The 27,635-nt window shown below is 43.8% G+C and overlaps 3 protein-coding genes across 4 annotated transcripts; 2 read left to right on the plus strand and 1 right to left on the minus strand.

Annotated features, from left to right (window-relative positions):
• Window positions 1-3,741, plus strand: LOC126999377 (uncharacterized). The gene is made up of 3 exons (XM_050861928.1): window positions 1-3,040; window positions 3,416-3,502; window positions 3,606-3,741. Exon 1 carries the CDS (start codon window positions 1,681-1,683, stop codon window positions 2,944-2,946), a length of 1,266 nt encoding a protein of 421 aa, XP_050717885.1. The 5' UTR covers window positions 1-1,680; the 3' UTR covers window positions 2,947-3,040; window positions 3,416-3,502; window positions 3,606-3,741.
• Window positions 3,639-27,431, minus strand: LOC126999387 (uncharacterized). Of its 2 annotated transcripts, XR_007753320.1 has the most exons (3): window positions 26,496-27,431; window positions 24,915-26,295; window positions 3,639-3,776 (listed from the first exon to the last, which is right to left on the minus strand). XR_007753320.1 is itself a non-coding variant. In XM_050861939.1 (2 exons), the coding sequence occupies exons 1-2, from the start codon at window positions 26,571-26,573 to the stop codon at window positions 25,324-25,326; spliced, it is 1,050 nt and encodes a 349-aa protein (XP_050717896.1). In that variant the 5' UTR covers window positions 26,574-27,431; the 3' UTR covers window positions 24,432-25,323. The 2 variants fall into 2 exon arrangements, 1 of the variants encoding a protein (XP_050717896.1); XM_050861939.1 differs by lacking the exon at window positions 3,639-3,776 and having other exon boundaries at window positions 24,432-26,295.
• On the plus strand, window positions 20,578-24,317 carry LOC126999397 (uncharacterized). The gene is made up of 3 exons (XM_050861972.1): window positions 20,578-21,165; window positions 22,964-23,244; window positions 23,590-24,317. Exons 1-3 carry the CDS (start codon window positions 21,015-21,017, stop codon window positions 23,737-23,739), a joined length of 582 nt encoding a protein of 193 aa, XP_050717929.1. The 5' UTR covers window positions 20,578-21,014; the 3' UTR covers window positions 23,740-24,317.
• Window positions 27,432-27,635: the final 204 nt, after the last annotated feature.

A 27,635-nucleotide genomic window follows, 5' to 3' on the forward strand; every position in this document is an offset into this window, starting at 1 on the left:
TAAGAGACCGATTTACTTTAAATAAAGTAAAGAAACCCACAATAGCCTCAAAAACACTTTAGTCTCCAACACGAAGGCTTCAGGACGCCGGACTCGGCAATGATCCTTTGCACGGTTTCTTCCTCTTTTGGCGTCCCATCCTCAGAGTGGCAGTGATGAGGCAACACAGCCTCGTCCTTGAAGTGGTGTAGACGTGGTAGACGAGGGAGGCGCAGGAGGAGAAGGGGCGTCAGGGTCACGGCAGTAACGGGAGTCTCGGGCGTGGAGAGAAGCGAAGTGAGGCACCCAGAACAAGCCTACGGTTCGGAATAAACCCGAATGAGAGCAGAGCTGACTGGAGCCGAATCAAGTGTTCAGAGCGGGGCTCAGCTGCTGTCTGAAGATGAAGACGCTGGCCGCCCACCAAGTTGCCTCCCACAGCGGGTTGAAAAGCCTCGATGGTTCGGTCGACCGAGGCTTCGAACGGCTATAGGCAAACGAGCAGCAGGAGTGTAGCAGGTTGTTCGCTGCGCCTCGGTAGTTGAACGGCTTCATGGCGAACGAGCAGCAAGAGTGCTCCGGTCGTTCGCCACTCAGTTGGAAGTTGCCCTCACACACTCTGTTGTTGCCTCATTTGATGTTGAATGAGTTTATCGCGTGATGTTACTTCACTTCGACTGAGAACACTTTACTTCATTCACCACGAGAACAACAGGTAGTAAAGTCAACGAGTGTCACCCCACAAAAAAAAAAAAAAAAAAAAAAATTAGCATCTACGTACGTAATAATAAATTGATTATTACGTTTTGGTGGCAGATGAATAACACGACGATAAGCATATGACGAGGAAAACGAGAGGTAGTAGAGTGAACGCGTGCTACCCCACAGAGAATTTGAATTAGCATCAAGTTTGGCTTCAGGTCAAAGTGCTGGGTAATAACAAAACTTGATCATTATGTTTTAGCGGCAGGTGAATGAAACGACGATAATTAAGTGTCAACAGAGCCAGGGCGTAGTTCTAGACAGACTGGAGCAAGACGCATAGGAGATATAAAGGAGGTGGAAAATGTCTATACATAGGCTTTACAATATTACTTGAACAAATAATACGAGGTCGTCTTTCATGCAGATTTCGGTATTTCGCAGGAGAGAGTCAGCGGCCTGCAACTCGTGCTTCAATACTTCATAAACTATTCACTTTAATCTAATTCGTTTCCTTCCCATGTACTTGTGTTGTTACGTGAGAAAGTTAGCTCATGACAATGCTTCCCCGCAGCGCTGAGACTATTACATACTGCCTGCTGATGGATGTGAGTTTTTAATCAAATGACAGTAATCGTACCTGGTGACTGGGGACAAATATAGGGATAAAAAGCATTCGTCAGCTCGCACGCACGCAAACACACAGCATGTAACGCGCTCACCCACCCCTCCTGTTGGTGTCCCTGTCAAAGGACCAATCTCATTTGTAAACATCAGAAACATTTCTCACCACCAACAGACAAGCCTGTGCACGCCTCTGGTGACGCGTTTCTCTTGGCTCGATAATCAATAGAGCAACAGGCGGCGCAGGACACCATACAGGGCCTCAGTGGAAGGGGTACGTCGAGGCTGGTAACAACATCACCCCTTCATTTTGACTCCAACCCGATAAACCGAGTCTCGTAATCTCACCTTCCTTATTTCAAACACAGAGAAAGGATGGATGTTGAGTACAACAGATGCTGGAACTTACATAAATTCTTCAATCGCCTTGGGCACAAATCCGTCATCCTGTGTCTGTGGCTCATCAGGATTAACGGCGGGCTGCCTTATAGGTGGCGCCACGCCGAATCCGTGTTTGACCAGAAGACCGAGCCGTGGGGCGTAGAGGCAAAGGGTCGCAAGGCTCCCTTTCTACTGATCCGCAGACCCGTCCTGGTAGCTTGGTCCTCCGTCAATGCCATTATCGTCTGCGCCACCTTCATTGTTTACGTAGTATTCTTTGTACTGCCAAAGTTTGAACTGCTCAAGTCCACGGAAGCCACAGCGGTGCTCCTGAAGAATCTGGTGGAGTTCATGGTGGCCATCGGTTTGGTCTGCTACCTGAGGGTGAAGGAGGGCCTCTTGGCCAGGCTGGTGTGCGTCATGTACGGGTTTGGCAAGCCCTTCGGCGTGCCGCGCACCATGGACCGGAGTTGGATGCAGATGGCCAGCGCCGTCATCGTAAAGGCGTCCTTGCTATCCGCCTTCGTTATAGTGGCGCAGAACTACCGGTCGGATGACACCTTGTACTCCAAGGTGGATGTCGCCTTCTCGTTCATTATAAGGATCGTGATGAGCATGTCCGTGTTGCCCGTGCTGCTGCTGCTGCACTACATCACCCTCATGATGGCCGTGTGGTATAACGATGTTTACTGCAGCTTCCAGCGCCACGCCCTTGACCTCATCCCGACCAAGAACATCAGGGAAATGGTGGTCACCGAGCAGGAAGCGGTCCAGCTATCTGAGGGCCAGCCTCCACAATTGAGCCCTTCCATGAACAAGGCAAAGAAGGTGCCTTCCTCTTTCCCGCAGCCCAGCCTGGAGAGCCCCATCATGCACGTCGCGGAGACCAGCATCCACGTGGTGTACAAGTTGCAGCACCTCCAGCGGCTGCTCAACAACTACTACTCGATCCCGGTGCTGCTGGTGATGACGCGATCCATCACCAACCTCGTGTTCCTCTTCTTCCTCGTGGTCATGAACCCGAAGAATAGGAGCTTCTTCATATCCATGGAGGCGCTGCAGGAAGTCGCATCCATCGTCCTCATGTGTCTGGCTTCTGAAACCGTCGCGAAACAGGTACGGTGGTCATGGCGAGGCGTGGCGAGTGGCAGACACGACCACGGGGAGACGGGAAGGGCCTCTCAGTGTGTGTGTGTGTGTGTGTGTGTGTGTGTAGAAGTGGTAGCAGTAGTAGTAGGGCACATCATATCGTCGTACTAAAGTGTGACTATCGTTGTTTTATTGGCAGAAGAGAAAGCTGAAAAGCATCGTGTGTTGCCTGAAGGTGTTCTGCAGCAACTTCCTCCAAGAAAAGGTAAGGAGGAAGAGGAGGAGGAGGAGGAGGAGGAGGAGGAGAAGTTTGGAATGGAGGAGTGGAAGAGTACTATCAGTGTGATTCAACTCCATTTTGTGATTGTTGAAGATTTCTACTTCGAGTTGACGCAGCATAGTTTGTTGGTCAGCTTGTTTTTTCAGGTTTTGATGAAAAATGATATAAGAATGTTATATAGTCTTGATTAAACGGAATTACTAGAGGTATTTTAATGATAACCCGTTTTCCTTCCATCTTTCCTTCCTTTCCTTCTTTCTTTTCTTATCTTCTACTTCTTCCTTCCTTTCACGTCCTTTTCTATCCATTGTTATTCGTTACTTGTTCTCATTCATGTTCTTTTACCTCCTCCTCCTCTAGCTGGGTCGATTCCTGGAGCTGATGAGTAACGACCCTGGATTCAACGTGTCCGACTACTTCATGCTGGCCAAGAATTGTCTCATTCCGGTGTGTGTGTGTGTGTGTGTGTGTGTGTGTGTGTTATTGAAGATACTGAGAGATGATAATTAATTAATGACCATACTTACTCCTTTTTGCCCTCGTCTTTCAGATACTGAGTTTCATCGCCACGTACCTGGTTATTCTCCTCCAGTTCTACGTCTCTGAGTCAGGGTGTCGCCGCAAAACTGCCCTCCCTGACCCCGACGCCACCAACGGCACGACCTTCAATTTAACTGAGGCCGCAGACACTAGTGGTTCTCTTGAGTGATCCAGGAAGCCACTGAAAGAAGATAGATAAATAGATAGGTAGGTAGATAGATAGATAGATAGATTGATAGATAGATAGATAGATAAGCAGATAAACAAATAGATGGATAGAGGTGTTAACTTATTTCCTGAGCTCAAGATATTTACTGAGACATAAGGAGAGAACATTCTACTTGTATCTGATCTACGTCAATGGTGTTCTAGTTACTTTCATGTGTATCAGTTTGGAAAAAGAAACATTGATCTACGCGATATTTCAAAACTTAAGCGGCAGAGAAGATACTAAATGTCTAAGCCCTCATTACTCATGCAAAGCATAACGATATGGATGTGTATTATAAATGTTTAGGTTTTAATTAAGAGAAGTGTTCTTGTTCATTTATTACGGGTTACTTTTTTCTTCATAGGTTTAACACTTAGTAGCTTATGTATAGTATATAGTTGTGTTCGTGTGTAGGTCTGCCGTGAACATCAACAACGAGAAAAAAAACACCATACTTTTTTTCTATGTCTATTATTTATGTACAGAGTTTGTCTTATTCCTGATCGCTTTTTGTTGAGTCCGAGAGATGTAGAGTTGCTTTTGAAGTGTGTTCGTGCGTAGATCTGCCGTGGACATCAACAGCGAGAATGACCCACCATGTTTTTATTTTCTATGACTACTATTCATGTACGTCCTCTGGACCCACCGAAGAGGCGATGCTTCTGGCATTTTGCTTCAGCTCGGTGGGACGACCTGAGGATGTACTTTTCCGATTTCCCGTGGAATGATTATTGCTTCCAGGAGAGAGACCCCTCTGTGTGTGCTCAGCGCATCACAGAGGTGATTGTCTCTGGAATGGAGGCATACATTCCACGTACTTTCTCTACTCCTCATGCTAAAAAGCCTTGGTTTAATCATGCTTGTTCTCGTGCTATTAAAGATAGAGAGGCAGCTCACAAAGGTTTCCAGAGCCTTCGAACTCCCGCTAACTTTGATCTTTACATTTCAGCCCGGAATCGTGCCAAATCTATTCTCCGACTTACCAAAACTTCTTTCATTAATAGAAAATGTCAACACCTTGCTTCTTCTAATTCCTCCCGTGACTTCTGGCATCTAGCCAAAAATATCTCCTCCAATTTCACTTCTTCCTCTTTCCCTCCTCTCCTTAACCCTGACGGCAGCACTGCCGTCTCATCTGTCTCTAAAACTGAACTCTTCCCTCAAACTTTCTGTAAGAACACCCTGGACGATTCTGGGCATATTCCTCCTACTCATCCCCCCTCTGACTCCTTTATGCCTGTTATTAAGATTCTTCCAAATGATGTTTTCTATGCCCTCTCTGGCCTCAACTCTCAGAAGGCTTATGGACCTGATGGAGTGCCTCCTATTGTCCTTAAAAACTGTGCTTCTGTGCTGACACCCTGCCTGGTCAAACTCTTTCGTCTCTGCCTATCAACATCTATCTTTCCTTCCTGCTGGAAGTATGCCTTTGTACAGCCTTTGCCTAAGAAGGGTGACCGTTCCAATCCCTCAAACTACCGCCCTATAGCTTTACTTTCCTGTCTATCTAAAGCAATTGAATCAATCCTTAACCGGAAGATTCAAAAGCACCTTTCCACTTCTAACCTTCTATCTGATCGCCAGTATGGATTCCGCAAAGGGCGTTCTACTGGTGATCTTCTTGCTCTCTTAACTGACTCTTGGTCATCCTCTCTTAGCCGTTTCGGTGAAACTTTTTCTGTTGCGCTAGATATATCGAAAGCCTTCGATAGAGTCTGGCACCAGTCTTTGCTTTCTAAACTGCTCTCTTTCGGATTCTATCCCTCTCTGTTCCTTTATCTCCAGTTTCCTTTCCGGCCGTTCTATCTCTGCGGTGGTAGACGGTCACTGCTCTTCCCCTAAACCTATCAACAGTGGCGTTCCACAGGGGTCTGTCCTATCACCCACTCTCTTCCTGTTATTCATCAATGATCTTCTTTCTATAACAAACTGTCCTGTCCACTCATACGCCGACGACCCCATTCTGCATTATTCAACTTCTTTCAATAGAAGACCCTCTCAACAGGAAGTACACGACTCCAGACTGGAGGCTGCAGAACGCTTAACCTCAGACCTTGCTATCATTTCCGATTGGGGCAGAAGGAACCTTGTGTCCTTCAATGCCTCAAAAACTCAATTTCTCCACCTATCAACTCGACACAATCTTCCAAACACCTATCCCCTATTCTTCGACAACACTCAGCTGTCACCGTCTTCAACACTAAACATCCTCGGTCTATCCTTAACTCAAAATCTCAACTGGAAACTTCATATCTCCTCTCTCGCTATATCAGCTTCCTCGAGGTTGGACGTTCTGTATCGTCTCCGCCAGTTCTTCTCCCCAGCGCAGTTGCTATCCATATTATACAGGGGCCTTGTCCGCCCTCGTATGGAGTATGCATCTCACGTGTGGGGAGGCTCCACTCACACAGCTCTTCTGGAAAGAGTGGAGTCTAAAGCTCTTCGTCTCATCAGCTCTCCTCCTCCCACTGATAGTATTCTACCTCTTAAATTCCGCCGCGATGTTGCCTCTCTTTCTATCTTCTATCGATATTTCCACGCTGACTGCTCTTCTGAACTTGCTAACTGCATGCCTCCCCCCCCCCCCCCTCCCGTGGCCCCGCTGCACACGACTTTCTACTCATGTTCATCCCTATACTGTCCAAACTCCTTATGCCAGAGTTAACCAGCATCTTCACTCTTTCATCCCTCACGCTGGTAAACTCTGGAACAATCTTCCTTCATCTGTATTTCCTCCTGCCTACGACTTGAACTCTTTCAAAAGGAGGGTATCAGGACACCTCTCCTCTCGAAATTGACCTTTCTTTCGGCCACCTCTTTTGATTCTTTTTTTGGGAGCAGCGAGTAGCGGGCTTTTTTTTATTATTGTTTTCTCTTTTTTTGTGCCCTTGAGCTGTCTCCATTGTTGTAAAAAAATAAAAATAAAATTGAGTTCGTCTAATTCTTGATCGATTTTCGTTTAGCAAGAGAGATGCATAATGCGATACCTCTGACAGGCCAAACACATAATGATGATTGGGACGAATATTGACTTCCTACTCTTGTATAATCGATTGGAAGAAAATAATAATACAGATGGATCATGCCTCGTCCACTGAATACTCCGCGGGGTGTTCCTTACTGCTGCAGACTAACGAAGAGACAAGAACTATCATGGCAACAATATTGTGAAGGAAAATACGTAGTGCTGCACAAAATACTGCGCCTTGTGTGAAAAGAAAAGTGATAATGATGAAGACAAAGACCAAAGTTTCTTAGTAGTTTCAATATTTAGTGGGTCATATGATTATGCTCGTATGCAGATGTAGATTTTTCCTTTTGTTCTTTTTCTTGTTCTTGGTCTTGTTCTTCTTGCCTGTCTTCTTCTTGTTCTTATTCTTGTTCTTGTTTTTCTTCTTGTTCTTCCTCCTCCTATACTATACTATAGGATGGATATTAAATGGTTAGAATCGGTACAGAGAAGAATGACTAAGATGATTCAGGGGTTAAGAAACTTGCCATAAGAGGAAAGACTAAAACAAATAAACTTGCATTCTCAAGAAAGGCGAGGGTGTGAGGTGACTTGATAGAGGTTTATAAATGGATGAAGGGCTTTAATAAGGGGGATATTCATAAGGTTCTGATGGTAAGAGAACCGGGTAGGACACGTAGTAATGGGTTAAAACAGATAAATTCAGATTCAACACGGACATCGGCAAAAATTGGTTTACTAACAGAGTGGTAGATGAGTGGAACAGGCTGAGCAGTCATGTGGCGAGTGCCAATACAATTGTCACATTTAAAAATAGATTAGATAAATTTATGGACAGTGATATTAGGTGGGGTTAGATTCACAGGAGCTTAGGTTCACAGGAGCTGCCTTGTACAGGCCTACCGGCCTCTTGCAGGTCTTACGTTCTTTTCTTCTTCGTCTTCTTCTTCTTCTTCTTCTTCTTCTTCTTCTTCTTCTTCTTCTTCTTATTATTATTATTATTATTATTATTATTATTATTATTATTATTATTATTATTACTATTAATATTATCATCATATGCGAAGAAAACCAAGAGGTACAAAGGTCTGAGCAATGCCCGATGACCACAAAACATTCATAGGTGTATCTGGGTCAATATAATAGATATTAGGGAAAGGAATTGGCCAGTTTATGCTCCATTCCCCCAATTCTCTATCATTGCCGGGGTTACACATACACATTTGCTAAGGCTTTCGTAGAGGCTGTGTGGTGTATTTCCGTGGCTAGTTTTACGAGCCTCTTGATAATGTGACAAGGTTTCTGCACCATGAACGTGAAACACAGCCATGAGAACCCAACTAGTCTTTGCAGATATTTGTTGTGAGAATCGAAAGCGTCTAAGAATGCGGGCCTTGTCGATATAGATTTTTGAAATCTTTAAAAAAAAACAAGGATATTATAGTCGTCCAAGTTTCCGTGAGTCAATAATTCGCATCCATAACAGACTCAAAGACAGAGAGACGGATTTGAGCACAGAGGCAAAGAGCGTCACTGCACCGAACTCGTATACACCATATTACTACAATGAAAGGTTGCTGGAATACTGGGAAACATCGAAATCTAAGGTGACTATCCATTGAACTCCTCTCATTTTTTAAACAGCACACGGTATTTCTTCCATGTCTGAGTTTTAACACACAAATAGAAAGATACGGATAGTTAGACATAGGGATTATTATTATTATTATTATTTTTTTTTACAGCAAGGGAGGCAAAAAAAAAAAACCACAAATAGCCATACGCTGCTCCGACAAAAGGAGAAAAAAAAGAAAGAGAGGTCAGGAGAGAGGTCAGTTTCGGGTGGAGAGGTGTCTTGATACTCTCCTCTTGATAGTGTTTAAGTCGTAGGCAGGAGGAAATACTGACGACATGACGGACAGATATAGTTAAAGAGATAAGTACTCAAGAAAACAAAGAAAACACTGGGTCGTGGGAAGCATCGAGATAAGGCAGAAACAGACAGACAGATAAACACATAGACAGTTTGGAACACACACACACACACACACACACACACACACACACACAAAAGGGGGGTGGCGGGAAACTTGACTTTAAAATTACTGACGTTTGATTAAAATAGTCCCCCCTCCTAAAACTCTCGCTGTCCCTCTCCCACCTCCTTCCCTCCCTCACCTCTCTCTCTCCCTCCCTGCTCTCTCCCACCAGCCCATGCACCAGCCGTCACAATGAATCTGAAGGGAGTGGTGAGGGCAATTTTCTCCCTGAATTTAAACGTCCCCTTTTATTATCACTCACCCACACGGCTCATCACTCAATTAATCCTCCAAGGTGGGCTGGATCTCCATTTAAATCCCTCCCCCTCCCCCCCGACACCCAGGGATTACAGGGCAGCTCGAAATATTGAAACATATGGCAGATATTAAAGGGAGGAGGCCTCGCGGCGAACAAAGAAAATGGACCGGAGCGGAGGAAAGCCAGGAGAGACTCAATCAATTCCGTCATCTCGTCATGTAGTTTGCCATTTCTGTTCTTTCCACCTTATGACGTCTCCATGCTGGTGGGGTTAGGTGTGGAAACGTTAAAACTGAAAAAAAAAGATAAACTAAGGACGTCGGGGGGAAGAAATACGTCCGTGGTGTGTAATATAGAAGCAAAAGAGGAAGAGGAGAGGTAGGGGGTGCTGGAGGGTAGGTACGTAAGGGAGGGTGAGTAACAGGTGGTGGTAGTGGTGGTTTAGCGGCGAGGGGGGAAAGAGAGAGAGAGAGGGAACACATACAGGGAGACAGGAAGGGAAGAGGAGGTGCACAGGGAGACAAAGAGAGGGAGAGAGAGAGGGAGTGGAGGCTCAGGAGTGAGAGGCAGGTGTTGCTACAGGTAAAGGACGAAAGAGAGGGAAAGCGAGAGGAAGCTGTTGGGGTGAAAGTGAGAGTATAGGGAGAGAGTGAGAGTGAAAGGAGGAGGGAGAACTATAGGTCTGAGGAAGCGGGAAGAGAGATTAAAACAGAGAGAGAAGAAAGAAAAGAGGCTGCATTCGTACTACTGGGTTTGAGAGACATGGAGGAGAGTATGACGAGAGATAGAAGAGAAAGAAAAGGAATATGGGAGAGACGGAGAGATAGAAAAAAAGGGGAAAGAGAGGGAAACACAAAAAAAGAGATTATGCGTTTCGGATTTGAGACATGGAAAAGATACATTGAGAGAAGAGATACAAAGAGATAGAAAGAAAAGAGGAGGGGAGAGAGAGAGAGAGAGAGAGAGAGAGAGAGAGAGAGAGAGAGAGAGAGAGAGAGAGAGCACAGGGAAGAGTGAGACAGACAAAAGGGAGAGAAGAGAGGCTGGGAGAGAGGGAGAAAGGAAAAGGGAGTGAGTGGGAGTAAGAGCACCAGGTATAGCGTGAGACATAGAAATAAAAAAAAAGTGACAATGGAGAAAGGGAGAAAGGGAGAGGGAGTTGGTGAGAGCGTGAGGCAGAGCTTGAGGGGAAAGAAAAGGGGCAAGGGGGAGAGGGAGAAAGGGAGAGAGTAGGTGAGGGCGTGAGGCAGAGATTGAAGGGAAAGAAGAGGGAGGAGGGAAAGAGGGAGGGAAGGAGGAAGGGAGGGAGTGATCGCTTCGGTTTGAGGGACAGGGAAGGCATTGTTCACTTAACCCACTAATCATTACTCACGTCGGATTAGATTCTCGACACGACAAGTGGTTACGATCCCCTTTTGTTCGTCGGGGTGCGCGCGATGAACTCTCCCTCCTCGAATTTATAATGGCTTGATTACTTTGCAAATTTGAGAAGGGAAGGGATGGGTGGTGGCGGTGGTGGGGGTAAGGGGAACACTTTGAACTACTACTACTACTACTACTACTGTGTGTGTGTGTGTGTGTGTGTGTGTGTGTGTGTGTGTGTGTGTGTAGTGGTCAGCTTCCTTCTTTCCTTTATTCCTTTATTTCTCTCGTTTCTGGATTGGTGTGTTCAAATTTTTATTCTCTTGTCTTCATAATTATGTTTCCTTCCTGTAGCTACTTAACAGGAAGTATAGAAGTTATTTTTTCCTCCATTGTATCCTTTCCCTTTTGTGAGTTTCTCTCTCAGGATGTTTTAAACGGTTTCCTGTGTTATAATATTCTCCGCTGTGTATTTTTTCCTTACTACTTGTACGTCTTTCCTAGAACACCAACACTCTCTCTCTCTCTCTCTCTCTCTCTCTCTGAACTCAGTCAAGGAACGTAACAGATTGCAGAAGTTGTACCTATCCAAAAACATTTAAGAAGTATAGGAATACACTAACATTCATAATAAGATCGGCAAAAGAAAATTATCACAAATCAAAATTAAAGGAAAATGCAGGAAATGTTAAAAAAAAGACTTGATCATCAATGACTTAATGGGAAAAAAAAGAGTAGACCCAAGCAGACTTCGTCAATCTAAAAAATGAAACCATAACAAATAGCCTTGAAAGCGCTAGAGTTGAACAGATACTTTTGTAAGGTTGCCGGTAGCCTGGCCCAGGGAATTGAGGGTAATTCAAGATCATTTGAGGAATGTTTACCCCACCCAGTACTGTTGTCCTTTTATCTCCGACCAACAGACCGCCATGAAATAAATAATGTATTTGCTAACCTGAAGAAAACCGCCCCAGGTCATGATGATATCAATATTATAATAATTAAAGCATGTAAAGATGAAATTTCTCCTTTTCTTGAATATATCATAAACAAGTCATTTACAGAAGGAGGCTTCCCAAACCACCCACAGATAGCAAGAGTAGTTCCAGTTTACAAGAAAGGTGGCAGTTCTTTGTTCTCTAATTACAGTCCAGTTTCTATCCTCCTCAGTATAAGTAAAATAGTTGAAAAAAGTGTAGCTATTATAGTAGATTAATGAATAACCTGTTGCAAAACTGTCTCTTGTCAGACTATTAGTATGTGTTTCGACCGAATTATTCAACAGAATTGGCGGTACACCATCTTTGCCAAAATATTTATAAGGCCTTAGATGATAAATTGTATCAACTGACTGTTTTCTGCGATTTGTTTAAGTCTCTAAAGCATTCGACACAATTAACCACTCAATAATGCTGAAAAAAAAAAATTTGTATATGGTATTAGGGGTTCAGCCCATAAATGGTTTGAGAGTTACCTAAGTTATCGAAAGCAATACACTGTCTTTAATAACATTGTATCTCCGTGCAAAAGCGTTAGTTGTGGACATAGGCGGATCCAGGGGGGCCACGCTCTGAGAGTATGTTTAAAGAAATTCGTTACAGATACTGTCAGCCTCCCTCAATCATATACATATCATGTAGAACTCGATAGTTGATACTGCATCGCTCTACTACATAAAACAAAATCCAATTCTATGGCCTCAATGCACAAGCGAATCGGAATTAAGCGCTGAGAAGGAAGGCCTCTTCGGCCTGAAAAGCACAATGCAATCCGATGTGACTTAATTCCATGTGTACAGTCCGTCGTCGATGAACAGTTGCCCCCCCCCAAAACTCAAGGCTGGATCCGCCCTTGGTTGTGGAGTACCTCAAGGGTCAATTTTAGGTCCCATATTATTTTTGTTACTCATCAATGATTTACCTCTTTGTACTGATAAACTTAATTTCCTTTTATTTGCTGATGATACTAACATTTTCATGCAGAGAAGGGATTTAACACACATGGAAAATGTAATGAGTAACGAGCTAATTCATGGAATCAATTAGTTGAAAAGTAACCAATTAATATGGAAGTCACAGATCGAAGATGTAGTTGGTAAAATTCCTAAAATAGTTTGGGTATTAAATAAGATTCGAAATTGTTGTGACACATATTCCTTAAGACAAATTTATTTATCCTTAGTTTATCCAAACATCTTAAATTGTTCTGCAATCTGGGGTGGGGCATATAAAACCTATATCGATAAACTGTTTCTCACAAAAAAAAAAAACTTATCTCACACAGTAACAGGTATGATCATACAAATTATATTTTCCATGGAATGAATCTTCTGAAAATGTGTGACGTTATCTTAAATCAAACTCTTATATTTGTATATAAATCACTAAAAAATATATCAAACAGACACAAGTTTTCAATACACCACTCACAACATTCAGATACGACGCGTGAATGGACTTAAAATTTCATTGTGTAGAGCATCCCACTCTCAGCAAGGTGTTATCATTAGTGGATCTAAATTATGGAACCAACTCCCCGAAGAGATAAAAAAATAATCCTCCTAATTCATTTATACTAAAATTAAAGGAAATATCATTCGGAAAGTAAGATGCTGAGTAATATAGATTATTGTTTATTCATATATTTATTTATTTTTCTTCGTTCCTTAGCAGTAGTTTGTGTCCGTACGTATGTGTTTAAAAAAATGCTTCTATTGGCTATTTCAATTTCTTTCTGACGATTTTTTAAAATACCGCTAATGGAATTATCAACAATTATTATTGCTATTATCATTGTTATTGATATTTACTGTTAATGTTACCATTGTTGTCATCAATTATTATTACTGTAACTTAATGCTATGTTCATTATTAGTAGTATTATCATTATTATTGTTATTTACTGTTGATGTTATTGTAGTTATCAATTACTATTACTATTATTACTATGTTTACTATGTCTTTATTACTTTTACTATATGTTTATTATTATTATTATTATTATTATTATTATTATTATTATTATTATTATTATTATTATTATTATTATTATTATGATTATTGTTATCATTATTTATTTATTTTTACTTGATAATTAAAGTAGTTTCACTGAATACATTACATATGTGTATATGTGTATATATGTCAGTGTATGTACAGTATATATATGCGTATTTGTTGTGTAAGGCTAGATATGTATGTACAGTCGACGATAGAGAGTAGTGTCACGGTTTTCAGAATGTTCAGCCTGGTGGCGGTATCTGGCAACTATACCACGGTGACGCATTCACTGGTGATGTTAGTAACGAACGCGTTTCAGTGTGTATCGTGTGTGTGACCGTGAAATTATAATATTGTATAATATTATATTATATTATAATATAATGTAGTTAGAAATATACCAGATTACATGAATTCAATTTAGAAATGCGATGATGAATGTCTTCTACATGATGATGACGATGACGAGGTAAAACATCATGGTCTGAAATTATTAAACTTTGAAAATGCCGCGTGCAATGCTGTCCTTCACAGAGGCAGGCAGTGAGTAATGCTCCTTACCATCAAACAGCAAATAGGCTTGAGGGTCTGCTTAACTCGCAGCCTTAATTCCCGTCACTAAAGCCTCAAAGACAATTCAGATCATCAAAAATCTAAAATCATTTCTCCGTGAAGATTACGCAATATCTAAGTATAAATTCGTGTGTGTGTGTGTGTGTGTGTGTGTGTGTGTGTGTGTGTTGAGCGCGGAGCGTCGCTGACTAGCTGACCCCTTGTCGCCGATGGACATGTATATAGTTATATATTTGTGTATATGTGAATGGCCTACGAAAGGAAAATTAACACTGTAAATTAGATTGCTTATTAAGTTACGACTGCACAAAGTAAAGATCATATAGTCCATCAGAGAGCAATAGCTGGATGGGCAAGGGCTTATTATACTTGAGCTGTATTTTGTTGTAAGGTTTACTTCTGAAATGTACTACATGAAGGGACAGTACATCAAATTAATCTCTCTCTCTCTCTCTCTCTCTCTCTCTCTCTCTCTCTCTCTCTCTCTCTCTCTCTCTCTCTCTCTCTCTCTCTCTCCCGCTTCCTTCCTGTAAATGTCAAGACGTCAAACTTCCAAGATTTCAGTACGTAGGAAAAGATGCAAGATGCGAATGAGTATAAAAAAAACGTTCGTTGACTTTTTTAACCAAAGTATAATTGGGAGATAAGGTATCCGTTTCACTGAAATTTTATTTTTCATTTATTTTAAGGCCAAATTTCATTATTTAATTATATGTTAATTGCGGTTGTTACGAGATGAGTCTGCATAAGTGAATGTAGCCGTAGATAGATGAGAGAGAGAGAGAGAGAGAGAGAGAGAGAGAGAGAGAGAGAGAGAGAGAGAGAGAGAGAGAGAGAGAGAGAGAGAGAGAGAGAGAGAGAGAGAGAGAGAGAGAGAGAGAGAGAGAGTGTGCATTCGTACCCGACAGGAAGCAGATAAAAAAGATTGATAATTCCAGTGTGAGAACCTAAAACAATCGAGTAGGAAAAGACGGAAAGGAAGGAGTGACTTAACAAAAATTATGGATACCCAAATTAGGTAATGATAAGGACGAAGATGAGGATGAGGAAGAAAAGAAGAAGAGAAAACTAGGGTTGGTATTTTTAGACTCTTCCGTCTCTCACATCACCTATTTCCAAAGGCCAAAAAGATCAGTTGGGTTCCTAAGGGTGGTATTTTAAATTCATGGTACAGAAGCAAGGTCAACTTATCAACAGGGTCATAAAACTCCCCCCCTGGAAATGCCCCAAACTCCTACGAAAGTCTTGGCGAATATGTGTGCTTGGGCGCCCAAATGTTTAAGAAATAGGACCTTACATATCCACTTCATTTTTCATTAGCATATTAGGCAAAAGTGAGAGAGGTGAACAGAAAGAGTGAGTGAGTGAGTGAGTGAGATGAACATGTAATATGGACGATAAATCACAGAGTATACACAATGTTTGATCAGCTGCTCTCTCTCTCTCTCTCTCTCTCTGACAGATGCGGTAAAGCGATGCGGCTCAACAGTTTACAAACATATGGTGGAAAAAGGCAATTAATGTTGAAATATGATTATTCTCTCTCTCTCTCTCTCTCTCTCTCTCTCTCTCTCTCTCTCTCTCTCTCTCTCTCTCTCTCTCTCTCTCTCTCTCTCTCCCTTAATATCCATAACATGTTTTCCTTTACATGGTTTCATTCTTTGTGATTTCTTTCTTTCCTCATTCATCACAATTTGCCACAGTCTTTTTCTTCCTCCTCCTCCTCCTCCTCCTCCTCTTCTATCTCTTTCTCTCCCTCCCATAGGTCCACCTGCCTTCAAACAATGACATCAATTCACAAACATCTCTCTCTCTCTCTCTCTCTCTCTCTCTCTCTCTCTCTCTCTCTCTCTCTCTCTCTCTCTCTCTCTCTCTCTCTCTCTCTCTCTCTCTCTCTCTCCACATCAATGGGCTACTGTATGCCTCTCCATCACCTATGAATCTCTACCTATCTCTCACTATCTCCCTATACCTCCCTGCTCGTGCTTTGTGGAGAGACAGAGAGGGAAGAGGGGGAGAAGGGGGGGGGAGGAGGGGGAGAGATGGAGATAAGCTCACGCAGGTAAACAAGACAGACGGGAGAGGGGAGAGTGAAAAGGGGGGAGAAGAGGAGGGAGGGGTGATGTGTTTGGTAGGAAAAGGAGGAGGAGGAGGAGGAGGAGGAGGAGGAGGAGGAGGGAGGGAGGGAGGGAAAGAGTGGTGTGTGTGTGTGTGTGTGTGTGTCTCTCTCTCTCTCTCTCTCTCTCTCTCTCTCTCTCTCTCTCTCTCTCTCTCTCTCTCTCTCTCTCTCTCTCTCTCTCTCTTTATCTATCTATCTATCTATCTATTCGTCTCTTTCGTATAAACAGCCTTGCATCCCGTCGACCACACACACAGGATATCTCTTTTTCTGTCTTTCTTCATTTCCTAACTAATTTTTCTCTTCCCACACCACTACCGCTACCACAAACACCAACAACGACATTATCAACTTCACGCGTTTCGTCTCTCCTTCATTTCACTTTTTTCCTATCTCCCTCCCTCATTACCTTTCTTTTATTTCAACCCTCACACTACGTAATACTGCTTTCCTTCCCTTACCCTCCATTTCACGAGACCTTTTCCTTTACCTTCTCTTCTCTTCCTTCTTTCTCTCATCTTTTTCTCCCCCCGAACCTTTATCTACTTTCCTTCCCTCTCTTCCAGCATCTCTCACGCCTACCGTTTATCTTCTCTTAACTTCTTTTTACTACTGGAACTATCTACATTACCTTCCTTCTTCTCCCACCAGTTCCTCCTCCTTCACCACCACCATCACCTTCTACTCCTCCTCCTCCTCTTTCTCCTTCTCCTTCTCCTCCTCCTTCCACAGGTGACCTCACTTCTCGGGAACACTTGATCTGCGGTCAGCCGCGAGAAAGGAAAAAGAGGAAGGTGGGCCCAATGTCATTAGGGGTCAAAGCTAAAGTGTTATTATCGGGAGCTTCGCCGACACGCTTGGCTGAGCACACACTCACACACACACACACACGTCCAGTTTCAGTCCGCCACGCGTTTGAATCGTGTAGGATTGTAGGTATTTTTTTCTTGTTAACTCGTAAATTCCTTGCCTGGTCTCGTTCCCCAAGCAAGAAGAAGGAGAGGAATAATAATAATAATAATAATAATAATAATAATAATAATAATAATAATAATAATAATAATAATAATAATAATAATAATAATAATAATAATAATAATAATAATAATAATAATAATAAGAGGAATAAGAATAAGAATATTAAAAAAAAAATAAGAATAAGAATAAGAAGGAAAGGAAGAAGAAGAAGACTGTAACACAAACAGGAAATGGAACATAAATCTCCAACAAAAACATTAAAAAAACAGTGCAAGAAACACGATAACAATTTGGGTGAAAGATAACTTGTGCGTGCTTGTACACCGGACGACTCTCTCTCTCTCTCTCTCTCTCTCTCTCTCTCTCTCTTACACACACACACACACACACACACACCTGCTCCACCACTTGCACGTAAACAGCTCAGGCTCAGACTCTCTCCTCCAAGTACTCTTTCTTTCCCTTTCGCTCTCGTCAACTGGAGAAAAATAAATCACAGTCTTTTCATCAAACAAAGCACTTCATTTCAGACGCAAGTTTCCTTTATTTTCCTTTCATTCCAAGCGGACATCTTTGGAACCTGTACTGGGAAACGAAATCGAGGGCGCTGGAAGTATAGAAATGGATGATCAAATAAGTGGAATAGGAATGAGTTTAAGGTATAAATAAGGCATAGCTATAAGTAATGTGTGGGTGGATAGGTGGATGTATCTAAGTGGTGAAAAAGGAGGAGGATAAGGTGTGGAAAATAGGGTTGAGATCAAGAGCTCGAGATAGTGAAGGCGGTAAAAATATATAAAACAAAAGACTACAGGAAGGTAGGAGGGTAATATACTGTATAGGCACATAGATAGGTAGGTAAGTAGGTGGGTAAAGGTATAGGTAGGGCAATTAAAGGTAGTCAGGTGAGTAAGCAGGTGGATGGATGATGAAGATGAAGGAGGTGGAGAGTTAAAAGATGGGTGATTTGGCATGTTCAGCAGATGACAGGAACCAGACCAGTATGAGGAAGTAACAGTACGGCTAGGAGGTAGACAGTGGTGGTGGTGGTGGTGGTGAATGAGTTGTATACGAAAGGAAAAAAAAAAGGCGATAAACACACTCGTAGGAAAAGATGCAAGCAGAATCAGGCAGGGAGACAGACAGACGAACAAGTGTAAGAGTAGGGAGGGGGGCGAGGAGGAGGATTAGGAGGGGGAAGAGGAGGCGGCAAGGGTGATGGTGGCGGGGGTGATCGGCGGGGGGTGTAGGCAGGTGGCGAGGTTGACCATGAGCCTGAAACTGACGGTGGGAGTCGTGGGAACAGCGAGACAGGTTGGCGCAGGTCAGCACACACACCTGTCTTCTGTCCGTGTGTCCGCCGCGGCCCAAACACATTAATATGGGTGTTTGGGGCCGCCTCGGGTCACGGCTAATACACGGAGGGAGCAGCAAAGGTCATGGATTATAAGTGTGTCCACAAAATAAAAGAAAAAATAATAATCAAAACAATGACTCACCCGTTACAATGATTCAACACTCTCACTTCACTTTCCCCCTAACTCTTTCTAACATCCTTCTGTCGTCTTCGCTTACTCCCATCTCCCTTAATTTCTCCACTCCCTCCTCCTTTACCTCTTTTTTTTTTCTTTTCTCTTCCCTCTCCATATGAACAACCTTGTAATTCATATCTTTTTATATTCTCCTCCTCCTCTTTCTTTCCCATACATCTTCCTTCCTCATCCTATTCTCCATCCTGCGTTTATCCCTTTTCTCCATGGGTCGGCTTACTGAAGGTTTAGTGTCAATCAGATTTGATACAAGTTTTCTTTTCATTTTCGCTTTTTTTTCATGATCATTCCCCCATTTTCTTCAGTTGCTTTTTTCAATTTATCTTCAATCTCTCTGTTCCATTTGTGTTATTAGGTTATTAGGACCTGAGTAGCTGTCCTTTACTCCCTGGGGCGGTGGTGAGTCACGGTCAGGAGGAGGAGGAGGAAGTTGGTGATGACCAGGCCGGAGCAGAGCGCAGGTGAGGTGTCAAAATGTGAGGCCATCAGCAACAGATTTGGGAACGTTTGGGAAGGTGAAACAAGGAACAAAGCAGGATTAACAGGAACATAAAGGGAAATAGCAAGTAGAGGTGTGAAAGGAGCCGAAGACAAGTGTTAAAAATGTGTCCAATGAAGAAATTCCTGGGGGAGAAACAAGATAAGGACGATGAGGAGAGATGAGATGACGCGATGAAAGAGATGATCATGTAGGTCATAACTGTACGGTCCCACTAGGTTCAGCAACATGATGAAAGGAAAAGTACCGTAAGGAGTGAGGTAACTACTACTGACCACTTTCTCCTTGCCACGACTCATCTTCCTCTTCCGCTTTTTCGTTTCTATTTCCTCTCTTTTAACTTCCTCCTCCTCCAGATCTTTCTCTTCTCTTTCTTCACACAACAGGAAGTATCACGTGCACTCGATGTATTTTCCAAGTCTCAACCGTGCTCCTGCTCCTATTTACATCCTTTCCGCCCTGCACTCCCTGCACCCTCCTACGGTTCTCCTTTACTCTCCCTACAGCTCTCCCCCCTCTCCCTTCCTCTTTACACTCCCTGCTTTTCCTGTCTCGTAAACATTAGTCACACGCGCACCTGCAGCCACCTCTTCCTCCTCCTCCTCCTCCTTTGTCATTGAGGAGCGCCACTGTCAAAGGCTTAACGAGGTCACTTGTATGCAAACAAATACTCTTCCTGCAAAACACTAAGACCATACTTTACACACACACACACACACACACACACACACACACACACACACAGTATTGCGTCATCATTATCATCAGAGTTAGATCTAAATTTTCCTTCTCCTGAGTGAAACCAACAATCAACGACTAAACACGATTCATCAGTTAAGGAAAATAATATTATCAATGACATAATTACTACTGTAAAACACGAACATTTCACGTCACAGGGTCAAGGCAAAGGGTTCGATGTCCCTTGACTCGACGTGTTATGAGGCTTGGGTAGGGCAGAGCTTGGCAGGGTAGACAGGGGGGGGGGTCAGGTGGGGTAGGGCAGGGGTAGGGCAGGGCAGGTCAGTGCTGTTTACAGTTTACAAAATCGAAACAGTGAAGTAAATCCCGTTATTTTCACGTCATGACCTGAGCCCTTCCCCCCCTCTTCTGTTTACCCCGTGTGTGTGTGTGTGTGTGTGTGTGTGTGTGTGTGTGTGTGTGTGTGTGTGTGTGTGTTCTTCAGCTACTTTGTGTGTGTTTATATATGTGCATCTGATTGTTTACTCTTTTTCTTTTAATATGCGTCTCTGTGTTTGTTTACTTGTTGCTGTGTGTGTGTGTGTGTGTGTGTGTGTGTGTGTCATGCTTACAGGTTCACTCCCCATCGTTTCTGCTTTGCCCCCCCCCCGCCCCCCACCCACCCACACCCACACACACACACGTACACAACCCTCCGCCCACACAGATACGTAAGCTCCCCGCCACGTGCCTCAAAGGTTACCACGTACTGTATAAGCGAACACTTCACACCGCGCTACGGAGTCGAGTGTTAACGCCGTTACCGCACCGACATATGCCCGGCCTTCTCGGTAACACTGGAATCCCCTCAGCTGCCCGTGTGGGAGATCGGAAGCATAACCTTTAAGAACGATCAAAAGGCACAAACCGGCAGCCCGCCAGACGCAAGGGCAAGGTCTCGCGGGCGTCCGTCAACTTTTCCTCACTCGGTCGGTCGGTCAGTAACGTCAGTTACCCATCGGACACTGTATGGAATAGACGCATAGAGACAGCGTTCCAGCCCGGACGTACAGACTGACTTGAAGAGAGTGTATTCCTGCTCCTCCGTACAAACTATCTGTGTGTTCGTGTCTGAATTGTGTGTGTGTGTGTTTGTGCGTACGCGTGACCCTGACGTCATGATCAACACGCTGGTTCACGCCTGTGCAGTGCCGCTGACCCTGGACGAGGCTCAGCTTGGGTCAGGCCGTCACTTGTGCCCCATGTGCCGTCTACAGCAAGTCAACGCCCTCGACATGGAGCTGCCGTCGTCACCATCTTCTCCTGCTGGTGAGTGAGTCCTGTTGTTGATCGCTCGAGTCTATAGCTGTGTGCGTTTGTCATTTTGGTTAATGTTATAGAATACCTGAGCGGTCTCCTACACAGATATTGTCTTCGGTTTTCATATAATTTTTCTGGCTCCTCGGTGAAGTGTTCTGTCGACCCGTAACCAGAAATGACAATTAAAAAAAAGTGCATGCGTAATGAAGTGATAAAACGGCGACGGGTTACTGTCCGAGGTCGAGTTGGACAGCCAGGTTTTGAGTTTGTTTTATTTGCTCTAGCCGCGGAATTACTCAGTCATCGGCAACAGGTTACCTTCCCGGTGTGTGTGTGTGTGTGTGTGTGTGTGTGTGTGTGTGTCAGTCTGTCAGAGAGAGAGAGAGAGAGAGAGAGAGAGAGAGAATGTTGGCAAAGTTGCCTCATCACACCCTGACCTGGCGTAACACTAACCTAACTGTCCTACCCTGGCTTGGCTGAAGTAAACTCAACCTGACCTGGTGATCTGCATTGGCCCTTACTCGCCTTCCTGACCAACCAGACGACTTAATTTTGAGCTGCTTTGAACTTCCTCCAACTTGACTTTAACCTGTGTATCCTCCTCCTCCTCATCATCATCACAGAAGGCTTTTTAGTTGCGAACTTTTTTTTATTTTATTTTACGTTTTTGCCTTTGAGCTTTGTGTTTTCTCTGCTGTAAAAAATCATCATTATCGTCATCATCATCATCCATATCTAGTCCACTTCAGGGCAACTAAAACTTTCCTTACGTCCTTTACTCTCTCTCTCTCTCTCTCTCTCTCTCTCTCTCTCTCTCTCTCTCTCTCTCTCTCTCTCTCTCTCTCTCTTTTATATATATCTTCCTTCTAACGCCTTTCCAATCTCTATTACTCGTTAACGAAGAAAAGTTGTGCAAACAGAATAATCTTGAGGCCACTTTCCATTCAAGTATTCGTCCCTCATCCCCAAGTAGTAAAGTGTGTGTGTGTGTGTGGGGGGGGGGGGGGGTCGGGAGGGGAGAGGAGGGGAGGTGTGAGTCAAGATTTGGTTTCCTGTCTTCCCGTGTAGAATTGTGACCTTGGAAAATAAAAATCTCAGACGCTGGAGAAAAGTCTAAAGGAAAAGGGACGAAACGTATTTTACCATTACGTTGTTTGCTTTTCTTTTCTTTATTTTTGGACGGATGTTGATTAGATATATACTAACCTTTAAGCCGTGGAGCTCCAGGAAAATAATGTGAAGGAGACAGGAAACTCACTTAGGCTCCTACATTACGGTCGTGTCATGATGTTGCTCAACTCTGTAGGGATTCATTATTTTTCTTAACGTGAGACTTTGAAGAAAAAACAAGAAAAAACATGCAAACGGGGAACATTCTGGGAAACTGGGAAGAAACGTTTAACTTTCTTATACGTTATTTTTTAAAGATTCATTGCAGTCATTCTGATCAGTTGTTTATGAGCACACACAGGTAAGAAGCGTGGCAGTACAAGGAAATCAGCGTATTAGAGGTACGCAAACATCGAGAGGAAATCGAAAGGAAATTAAAGGAATCCATTTATATATATATATATATATATATATATATATATATATATATATATATATATATATATATATATATATATATATATAAAACAAGTAAAAACATCGAAAATAACTGAAGATTAAGAGCACAGATAACATTTCCGCTGCTGCTACTACTACTACTACTACTACTACTACTACTACTACTACCACTACTAATATTACTACTACTGCTACTACTACTGTATCTCTACTAACAATAAACCTCTCCTACCCACAGACATGAGCCTGCCTGACGTCATCACCAGCAACACTCCGCCAGCCACACCGACTCACAGCGGTCACTTCTTCCCGACCGACGAGCCCTGGCCAGATCACACCTCCGCCCCCGCCGCCCCTCGATGGTATTTGAATCTGCCTCAGGTGTGCTGGGACGCGCTCTTCCCCCTCAAGATGCAGGGCGGCGCGTCAGGTGAGCCCGAGAACACCTGTCTCACATGGACGCGGGTGGGGCGGGACCTGAGGCGGATTGCGGATATCTTTCAGAGCAGAGCCACAAGGGTAAGTATTTTTTTTTTTTTTGCGTCTACCAATATTTAATTTTCTATGCCTTTCCTCACTCTTCATTCTCTTCCCTCTATGTCTCCCGCAAATGGAATACAAATCTAAATTCTCAGTACTATGTTGCAAATTTTCATTACTTAAGCAAACCAGTCACGATGCCACTGAACCTCCGGAAAGAAAAGGAAACTATATTTGGATGGCATTTGCGTGTGGTACTGTTTATTGCATCATTCAACCAGACAATAAGTAAACAAAATAACCTTATAATTAGTCACCAAAGAGATCAATCACACGCTTCATCAGTCAGCCCTCAAAGTCATCAACACCTTTTCCCCTTCACAGGACCTTGAGGAACAGCACCAGCAGGACGCAGAGGCAGTAGCAGGAGTCTTAGCCACCGCCGCAACCATCGCCAAAGGGTTCTGCGTCCCCCTGCTCTGTCTGGCCGCATGGAAAATCCTCTTCGGGCACAAAGAAGTGATCCAGAAATAGACTGAACCTACAAGTCACCTTAAGTTCAGTTATAAGATAAGTCGGCTCAGTATTTGCTTCCTGTCTGGCCTCTGTCACCGCGGGAATGGAAGTTATGGTCTCCTATTACCCGAAGACGGTGCAGATGAGAGAAGGGAGAGGAAATGGAGCACGAAGAAAGACGAAGCAAGGAATGGAGGAGTTTACGAAGAAGAGTAGGCGGATTTTCCTCCAGTTCCGTCTTTCCTGTTTCTCGTTGGAGGCTTCGCTCAAGATTATTTACTCAAAGTGATCCAAAGACGGTTGATTTGTTGTCAAGATTTCCTTACGGCTGCCCGACCTTGACTGTGTGTGTGTGTGTGTGTGTGTGTGTGTGTGTGTGTGTGTGTGTGTGTGTGTGCTTGCTTGACATTTGTATCTCACCCTGAGGTCTTTCATTAATGTTGAAAAGATTTGTATATACGTTATATCATCATTTATTATTATTATTATTATTATTATTATTATTATTATTATTATTATTATTATTATTATTATTATTATTATTATTATTATTGATATTATTATATAGAAATGTGCAATAAAGGATAGTACAACGATTGGCTGTTTTTGTGGCATGCCTTTTAATGCTTTAATATGTGGGAAAAAAACAAAGATAAAAAAAGAGCAAAGAAGAACAAAGATTCTCTCTCTCTCTCTCTCTCTCTCTCTCTCTCTCTCTCTCTCTCTCTCTCTCTCTCTCTCTCTCTCTCTCTCTCTCTCTCTCTTCCGGTAGCGTCACTAGTTATTGTCAGTTCTCTACAGACATAAGCCTCTCCAAACGTTCTCCGTCTCTCTCTCTGTCTGATCCACGTACACAGCATCCAAGTGCATACGTGAGGCTGAGGATAAAGGGTGAAACGACCACTGGAATGACGTCAGGCTGCTATACTTTGCTTCACAATGATGCTGGTGCGCCGGGAAATCACAACCGTCACTCACTTTGCACCAAACGTATAATTATCTTCATAAGGAGGTGAATGTATGAGCTCTGTTATCGAAAGGAAGCGAAGCAGAGGCGCCCCTATGTAACAGTGCCAAGAATAAACTATGTAGCCTACGTACGCGCTGAAGACAAGTATTACATGTGTCAGATGAAGGAGGCGAGAAGCAAGATATGGAAGATGAGGTGAGATAAGATGTATGAGTTCTATTACCAGAAGGAAGCGAAGCAGAGGTGCCCTTCTGTAACAATACCAAGAATAAACTATGTAGCCCAAGTGCTTGGGTCAGGAAGTTGTATGACAGAAAATGGTTAAGTGGGAAAGCCAAGGAGAGAATGTCTAGGGGAAAGGGGACACTTGACAGAATTAAAAGTATATTAAAAGTAGCAAACACCTTCCAGTACAGACATGAAGAAGAAAGCTGGATGCTGGAAGACGACAATGAGAAAAGTATATGGATGGAACAGAGAGATCAACGACTGAAGGATGTTTAGTTGGACGCCTGATGCAAATAAATAAAAAAAAGGGAGATGAGACATTCCCTGGTTGCCAACGTCTGCAGGGACACGGCGTATCCGTAACTTAAGGCAAGGGAATAATAAGGTACGTGGATTACTGTCCCTCAGCGGTGGCTCTTGTTCCCCCTTTGAGGCAGCTCCGAGGAGGAGGAGGGGCTGGTGGGGTCTTTAGCAGGCCGGTTCATCACGAGCGTCACCGCCTGTACCTTCTTCAGTAACGGGTCACCATTCCTCACGAAGATATAGTCCTCGCCCCTGAAGAACACGAGCGTGAAGTTCTTACTCTTCATGTACTCGACGAAGGCCTCATCATAGGTCTCCCGGTGAACCACTTCGACCACTATCACTCGAACGACAACGCGGGACCAAGGGAAGTTATTCAGCACGTCCTTCTCCACGCCCTGCACGTCGAGGGAGAGCAGGTCCACGGTGGAGACATTGAGGGCGAGGAGGTACGACACGAGGGGGAAGCACTGCACCACCGAGTACGACTTGTCGGATGCGCGGAGCTGGTTGTCGTACAGCCTTGAGTCGAGGGTGACCCCAAGCACATGCGACGAGCCATGGAGGTCGTACGCTTCTCGAATCACTTTTGACTCTTGACGAACTTTCTTGGAGAGCGAGACAAACACCTCCTCCTTAGGGTACGGCTGCGAGGAGAGGCATGTGTGTGACGACCATGCCTTACGGTGTTTAGTCAGAAGGTTCTTGTAGTTCACGGAGTTGGGTTCGATAAGGAGACCAATCCAGCCTAACTCCTGCTCCAGCCACAGAGTGTTGGACAGCCTCTCTCCGTCCAGCGCCCCTGCCTCCACGAAGAAGCCGCCGCGCCTATCGCCAAAAAGCTTTTTAATTTGCGGGTGGATGAAGACCCAGCTGCCGTAGGTCCTAAGTTTTTGGTAGAGAGGGTCGGTGGACAGGTTGTATGGCTTGGAGGAGGGCGGCGTGAGGTACCGCTCCCTCAGCACCGGCAGGAGTTTTGGGTCCTCGGGAGACAAAGGTCCAAGAAGCCTCGCATACAGCTCCTTCTCGCCCTCCAGCCGCCTTTCGGAGTCCACGCTCGCCTCCCACGCCCCCTGCCAACAAATAGAGCCTGTAGAGCCTCAGGTTACACAAGAAGAGGCTGGGAGACGGTTTGGGGACTATATTTTTTTCATTTTGAGTCTGTTTATCTGTCTTCATGTCTGTCTGTCTGTCTGCCTGTCTGTCAGTCTGCCTTTTTGTCTCTTTGTCTCTCCTGATAAATAAGTCTACACACACACACACACACACACACCTTTATGCAGTTGGTCACCAGGAAAACAGCGAGGCCGCCCAACAGGACACCCCACGGGACCCTTGCGCGGCGACACATTGGTGGACACACACACACACACACACACACACACACACACACAGTCCCTCGAGGCTCCTTCCTGGACTGGCAACACTGTCTTTTCCTTCTCTAGATCAGGCGTTAGTTACGAAATACAGACACGAGGGAGTCTTTCATTGTTTCCCTGAGGTGTTCATTTAATAGTTATTCACATATTTTACTAAGTACGTGCCATGCCTCTGTACTGGATCACAGTGGACTACTCGATCATTAGGTCATCATCATCATCATGTGTTTTTCGTCAATTTCCTTATTTATATTATGAGGTAAGACGTCCAATGACCGTCCTCGAGCTATCTCTATCAAGTGCTTCCTCCTCCTCAACCTCGATAGCGGTCTGATCCTCCTTCACACGCTCCGTCCAAGTCTTCTTTGGTCTGCCTGTTGGCGTACGTGTCCGCGAGACGTCACCAGGTCACTCCTATACGAATCGATAACGCAGGATAAGATTTTTGGACACACAACTCTTAGTACACTGTCTAGAAGCTTTTTTAAGGGTCGTAAGAGTAAAATGTGTCTATATCTGGGTCCCGGGTAAGGTAGGTATTCTCGTTAAGGATCACTGCTTAACAAAGTCTTATTTCACGTTCATGCGCTTGCCCTTTTTTTTTATTCTTCACAGCTCTCCAGTAGTAAGTAGTAGTAGCCATTAATTTTTCACTTCACAAAGATTCAGTTACTTCTCCACCAGTTGTTTGTTCGCACAATTTTTCTGAGTATTTTCCTTCACCACGGAAACACATCACAATTACGTTTTCTGATAATTTGATAGTCGTAAAACGTTCCTGCAATAGAGGCTATAAGACGTTTTTTTCTTCTTATTTTGCTCCTTTCTCCTCGTCTCGTGCCATAGAAGTGGTGGTCTGCCTGGCTGGTCTGGCGTGATGGCGTGGCGTGCCTTCAGGGAATTTTAATATTTTCCTTCCTTTTCCTTATTGTAATCTGAACAACATATGATTAAATGTATTTCCCGAACGTTCAAGTAGAAAACAGGCTTCGTATGTACGTGAATGGGTAATGCATGAGACATTTGTAAGGATA

Source organism: Eriocheir sinensis, chromosome 2 (genome assembly GCF_024679095.1).
Source record: "Eriocheir sinensis breed Jianghai 21 chromosome 2, ASM2467909v1, whole genome shotgun sequence".
In the NCBI taxonomy this organism is placed as follows: Eukaryota; Metazoa; Arthropoda; class Malacostraca; order Decapoda; family Varunidae; genus Eriocheir; species Eriocheir sinensis.

Coding starts and splice junctions, on each gene's coding strand:
- LOC126999377 (XM_050861928.1), top strand. CDS start 1,681: ATGGATGTTGAGTACAACAGATGCTGGAACTTACATAAATTCTTCAAT.
- LOC126999397 (XM_050861972.1), top strand. CDS start 21,015: ATGATCAACACGCTGGTTCACGCCTGTGCAGTGCCGCTGACCCTGGAC. Junction 21,166..22,963: donor GTCACCATCTTCTCCTGCTG/GTGAGTGAGTCC, acceptor TCCTACCCACAG/ACATGAGCCTGCCTGACGTC. Junction 23,245..23,589: donor TTCAGAGCAGAGCCACAAGG/GTAAGTATTTTT, acceptor TCCCCTTCACAG/GACCTTGAGGAACAGCACCA.
- LOC126999387 (XM_050861939.1), bottom strand. CDS start 26,573: ATGTGTCGCCGCGCAAGGGTCCCGTGGGGTGTCCTGTTGGGCGGCCTC. Junction 26,296..26,495: donor TGGTGACCAACTGCATAAAG/GTGTGTGTGTGT, acceptor ATTTGTTGGCAG/GGGGCGTGGGAGGCGAGCGT.